This window comes from Kryptolebias marmoratus, linkage group LG14 (genome assembly GCF_001649575.2).
Source record: "Kryptolebias marmoratus isolate JLee-2015 linkage group LG14, ASM164957v2, whole genome shotgun sequence".
Taxonomy (NCBI): domain Eukaryota; kingdom Metazoa; phylum Chordata; class Actinopteri; order Cyprinodontiformes; family Rivulidae; genus Kryptolebias; species Kryptolebias marmoratus.
The window spans coordinates 5,157,168-5,163,167 of record NC_051443.1 but is presented as its reverse complement, the minus strand read 5'-3'; the positions used below and the strand labels follow the sequence as shown (position 1 = coordinate 5,163,167).

Sequence of the window (6,000 nt, the reverse complement as noted above, 5' to 3'; positions counted from 1 at the left end):
TCAGGACCTGCATTCATGTGACCAGAGTGGCCCATCAGTAAGTCAGACAAACAAGGACCCTAATGAGCCTCTATTGTTAGGAGAGTGAGATCCATCTGCATGTGAATCCATCTTACCTTACATCACATCTCAGCTTTAAAAGCTCAACTCCACACTCTCTGTTTCTGAATTGAGAAAGCTCCTCGGATGAGAAGCGAAACGTCTTCAGCTACAGAATAGAAGTCAAGTTGTTTTTGTTTTTTAACCTTTTTTGAATTTATCATGGCCTGGATGACTGAGAATCTACACCAGCATACTTTCAAAGTCAACTTGCTGGTGTGTATTTATGAATGACACTAAGCACCAAAAGGACTCTGACTATTCCTGCTCAGCTTTTTCCTTACTTTCTGCTGCTGTGTAAAAATGTGCAAACCTTGACAGAAAAATAAAATTAAGACTGAATGAGAGCACAATCTAAATACCTGTTACAGTAATACACAGCATTTCTGAGGTCCAGATCGATGGCCTTTGTGTAACACTCCACTGCACTTCTGTAGTTCTCCTCCTTCATGTGATTGTTCCCTAAAAATCACAAATAAATTTAAACCACCGGACAGTTCTAACAAAACAAAAGCAAAAGTAGTTTAATATTTTTAACCAAAAAAACTATTTGAATTATTGGCAATTACTGATTTAAATTAAAACACAAACTGTAACTCGAGAAAAAAAATACAGTGATTGCTGAGCACTGAAGAAGCTGAAACTTAGCAGTGAAAAGGTAAAACAAGCAAAACAGAGGTTGAAATGAGCAAAACAAAAGCTAAAAGCAACAAAACATTGACTAAAATGAGCAAAACAGATGCTTAAACTAGCAAATGTATAGCTGAAATTAGCAAAACAGATGCTAAAACTAAATTAGCAAATAGATGATTAAAAAAAAGCAAAACTGCAGCTAAAATGAGCAGAACAATAGGTTGGTGGGTTTTTTTAGCTGCTCCTTTTTGTAGGGCTCATCATAGTGAGTGAACTCACAAGAAAGATTTAGCAATTGTTTTAAGTTGGATGCCCTTCCTGGCACAACCTAGGCTCAAACCTGCAGCCTCAGGATTACAAGATAGCAGCTCTGACCTCCAAACTACCCAAGCAGAACAGTAGGAAAAAGCTCAAAAGTGGCAGGATGGGAGCTAGAAACCAAAAGTAGCATAGGAAGACCAAAACAGAACAAGTAATGTGAAGCAGATTTAAAAGAAAACAATGTTTTGAAAGAATTGAAGAGATGTCAGTGTATTTGTGTAAGTAATTTTGTTTTAAAGAAAGAACAAAAGCTACAAAAACCAAAAGTCAGCACACTATTCCCAAATGAGCTTAACTTTTTCATGTGAATTAAAAAAAATAAAAATAAAATAAAGAAATCACAAAGTAGGAAGAAGTAACTTGATTACAGAAAAAATGTACAGAACAAACTCTAAACAGTAAAACAACACATCATTTAAATGCTGACTCAGCATTAATACTATGCTGGGCTCTGTTTAAGACAGCATTGAATTAACTTATCAGCTCATTTTTATTAAGGACAGATTCTCCAAGTATTTTCCCAGGTTTCTGGTTGATATTTTCACTGAGAAAATACATCAACAATCATTACCATAAAGTCATTTTTTGCCTTTATAAAGAACCCAGAACCTCAATCCATCTGTTTGAATAAAGTTACTAAAACAATTACTTTGTATCAAAAGACACAAATATAATCCAGTTGATCAAAAAAGAAAAACACACTATTTAACATTTCCTACATCTGCATGTTTTCGACCTAAGTGGGTAGAAATGTAGTAACGCTGAAGAATTAATCTCTATACTCTTTAAATTCCTCATGGACCATTAATGATTGACAGATGTCTAACTGGACAAGATAAAAATATCTATTCACAGGATGAAGGGGATCCCTCAGAGCAACTTTGCATTGATTTGCTGTACAAGCATCTTTCTTAGTGGAATCACTGGATCCAAACCAAGCCAACAAAATGTCACTCAGAAAGTCAGAGCCACAGGATCCATTTACTGTTTGGCTCAATAGTTGATTGTTTTGCTTTGATTTTTTTCCCCCGTTATAATTATCTTGTTTTACAGCAACATTTTTCATTTTTAAATCTTTTGCATCACAGGTGCACATGAGGTTAAGAGTATTTAAATTAAAAACTGAACACATGATACAGGAAAACATGGACATGGAAAACATGTCAATTTTTGTCCTGGTCATGGAACAGTGGACCAGATCTTTACCCTTGCAGAGTTGCTCAGGGGGTCATGGGAGTTTCACTCTCCAGTCCACATGTGTTTTGTGGATTTGGGGTGATACTTCAGGAATATGGGGTACCAGGGTCACTTTTATAACCCAGCAAGAGCTGCATCCACATTCTTGGCTAAAGTTGAGCCTGTTCCCAGTGGGTTTAACTAAAACTATGAAGTCATTACTTTACGTGCCTCTCTCACAAACAAATCAACCCCAAACATTTAGTGAAAAAGCTTCTTATATTTATATTCCTGTACATCCTCAGGAAACACAAACAGATGTGCTAACAGAAATCGTTCATGGCCATTACCTTCATTTTTAAGTTGCTCTGCCCGTTCAGTGTCTTCAGGTGAAGAGTAAGTCTCTGGTATGGTGACATTGTCATTCTGAGAAGAACAAAAAAGCAATTCAGAATATTTCAATTAGCAGAGAGAATTTTGGCTTACTTTCTGTAAAAGCTAAAGTGGAATAAATTTTAAGAAAGTTACACCACATTTTAAAATTGTTACAATAAAAAAATGATGTCAAACACACATGCAGTGTTATCAGTTAATTATGGTTAATTGTGTTTTCAACCTAAGTAGGTAAAAATGTAGTAACTCTGAAGAACAGAGAATACAAATTATTCTTTACATTCTGAAACAACCTTATTAACTATTCTTCTCAAAATTTTTGTTCTGTATCTTGTTGCACAGGTTGGAAGTAAAACATGGAAATCAAACAAGAAAACGTTGCAGATTAATTGGGCAAGGGTGATACATTTGGTAATGGTCCATCAAACAATGTAGACAGAAACTGCCTGGAAAAAAATAATGGAGATCAATGGAATGCTGGTGAAACGTTATAGCTCAGTCATACTTCAAAGTAGAAACATCATACAAAGTTTAAACAGGTCACAGAAAGTTGAACTTTACCTGTCTGAACTGGCCTTTTGATATCTTTTATGGCTTTTACACAGTTTAAGTTTTATGATTTTGGTGTTGTCACGCACAGTTGGTGATCTAACACACTGACTTCTGAAAAGTCTAAAATTTTCTTTCAAATCAAACTCTTTTTACTCTCACAACTCTTTTTGGTACATATATAATTTATGCATCAAAATGTAGGCAATTTTCTTCTTTCCCCCAGTGTGTTTCTAATTGCTTTTGGACTGATGGTTTTCTCTTAAATCCCCCAGAATAGAGAGATAGAGAGAGAGAGTGCACACCCAAACTTCAACTGAATTAGTGACATGATGTGGGGAAAAGGAGGTGAACTCAGAGCGCAAAATCATTTTGAAAAAAGGAACTAATTTGTTAACGGAAACAAAACAAAGGCTGACGGGGCAGCAACTAGACTAAATAACAAAACTCATGAACAGAACTCTAAACCATGAGGGGAGAGACAAGACGACGGACCAGGAAGGTCAGGAGAGAAACACACAACATAACGACCAGGACAGCGAGAAGAAGGACAATGAACCAGCGAGGAAGTGGAGAAAGTGGCTGGGTTTTAAAGACAGAGGGTTATCAGATGAAGTGAGCACAGGTGAGATGATGACAAAGCTAGGAACAGGTGTAGCTGGGCGTGACAGGCAAATGAAAGAGACTGAGGAGAAGTGAATGATGGCTGAGGCACAGAGACAAGACAAAACATGAAGACAAGAAAAGAAACAATCTAAACACAAAAACACAAGATAAACCCAAACCATAACAATTAGTTTAGCTCAAAATGTTCTCTTCAAAACTTGAAGTGAAGGGTCTTTTTAACTTGTCATATATCCTACATAAAACACTGTAGAAACATATAAGTTTACATGTGTGACCATCAGTCTTCTACCACTCAGCATCAAGAATATTTATGATTCGACTCATAGTTTCACACAGCGACTGTTTGTTTGAGGCTTACTTTTCAGTCCATTTCTGTCTGCCTCTCATGAACTTGGCAGTGACAGACACAGGTGTGTGGTTATCGTGGTGACCATAATAAGCCACGGTAGGTGCTTTAAAGGTTTTTTTCTTTATCTTGGTTCTCTTCACACTTCTTATGCAGTTCATACATCAAAATGGAGGTGTTTGTTCTGAGCTTAGTTGAAATTCTGGGCAGCATCGGCACACTTCAGAATTTCATTTTAAAAAATTCTAGCTTAACCTTTAATCTTCAGGACCCACCTGGAGCAGAGCGTTGAGGAATATCTCTCTGAGTGGCTGAGGGACTGAGAGATGACAGTCACTGGAGCTGATCTTGAAGGTGGTCTCCAAACACTGGATGGCAACTGAAGTAATAAAACACAGCATAATTTAAAGGGAACAGCTCTAGGATGTTCTAACAGTAGCTATCAACACGACAAATCACAATGTGGACACTCATAAAGCTAAAATCATCTGTCCATTTTGGAATAAAAGATGGAGAATTACACAATTTTAACTCAAATTTTTGTTCAAGTCTTGTATCAAAACCTGTGATTTCGCAATACGAAGAGAGTAAACTATAAAAGTAAGAGACAAGAGAGACAAGCCCACAGTGACTAGACGTACCCTCAAGACTCTCCTGCTCATCAGAATTCAGAGCGCCACCGCGTGTCTGATCTCGTAGGAAGTGTACGATAGCATATGCCAGGCGCTTCTCCACGGCCATTCTTACCTAGAAACTGTTGTCCACAGGAAGAGATTTGAAAAGAAGATTTTAAACGCATAATAAATAGCTCATCATGAATATAAAAAAACATGACTGCTGTCACTCAGGATGAACAAATGGAAACTGAGATATTTTAATCAAACGTTTTCCTGATAGAAACATCTGACAGCATGAGCCGAAATTTCATAGAAACACTTTTTAACTTAAAAGATCATTTAAAAAACTGTCTGATAAAAGTTGTAACATATAACAGTCATGTTATTTTGTTTTTCTGCACTATTAGAACTGAAATAAACTTAAATAATTTAGAGCCTTTTATCATTTGAAGGACTGCACACCCTCTGCTTTTCATGCCAGAGTTTCAGACTAAGACCATGTTATGTTGAGAAAAGACTGAGTTGAGTTGAGTTATTAAAGCATCCAGAGAGCTGCATAGTAATGTATAAAAAAAATTTAAAAAACATTTTTTTAAGACAGATAATATGGAAGACATTTCCAGGCTATTTCTTTCATTTGCTATTTAGACAAGGTGTAGCATAGTTTGCATGTCTGGTCAAAATAAGTCTCCCTGATACCTGCTAAGATTATAAGACACGTTCTGCAAACTGGTTCTTGAGACAAAATATTTGTTAGCTTAAAATATGCTAAAAGTGTTATATGTTTGGTTTTTGGAGTCTTTAGGGTTCAGTCTAGTTTTGGAATCACAAAAAAATGGCTTACCAGGCGAATAAAACGTTTTGGCCCATTTTAGTCCAAATGTTTTAACTGTATATGTCCAAGGTGTTTAATTTAGACTTTTATATATTTCATTGATAAAATGCAGGTTTTCATCAACTTATTTTAATGTTGTTATTTTTTTCAAATTATTATTTATTTAAGGATATTGGGGGCCGGATGGAGATTGTTCAAGGGTCAATTTTAGCCCTCAGGCCATATGTTGTGTGTTTTTGATTTACTTTCAACTACCAACACAACAAAGTTTAGCTCAGTAGTTGTCAAATTGGTTGAGTTAAAGCCATTTTTGTAGATACTAAGGTTGCTTAGTTTTGGTGGCCATCTTAAATTGGGTTGACTTCAAAAGTGAATCAGTTGTAGAAGGTTATCCAGTGATTACT

The 6,000-nt window shown here is 36.1% G+C and overlaps 1 protein-coding gene across 1 annotated transcript in view; it reads right to left on the bottom strand.

The window, feature by feature from the left end:
• The window catches only part of sgtb (small glutamine-rich tetratricopeptide repeat (TPR)-containing, beta), a 15,005-nt gene that overhangs the window by 4,115 nt on the left and 4,890 nt on the right, over positions 1–6,000 (bottom strand). Inside the window, exons 2-5 of the mRNA XM_017427501.3 lie at positions 4,786–4,898; positions 4,420–4,523; positions 2,580–2,655; positions 462–561 (exon numbers count right to left, since the gene is read on the bottom strand). Coding sequence (XP_017282990.1) covers positions 462–561; positions 2,580–2,655; positions 4,420–4,523; positions 4,786–4,885 — 380 coding nt within the window. The 5' untranslated portion in view covers positions 4,886–4,898. The remainder of the gene's footprint in view (positions 1–461; positions 562–2,579; positions 2,656–4,419; positions 4,524–4,785; positions 4,899–6,000) is intronic.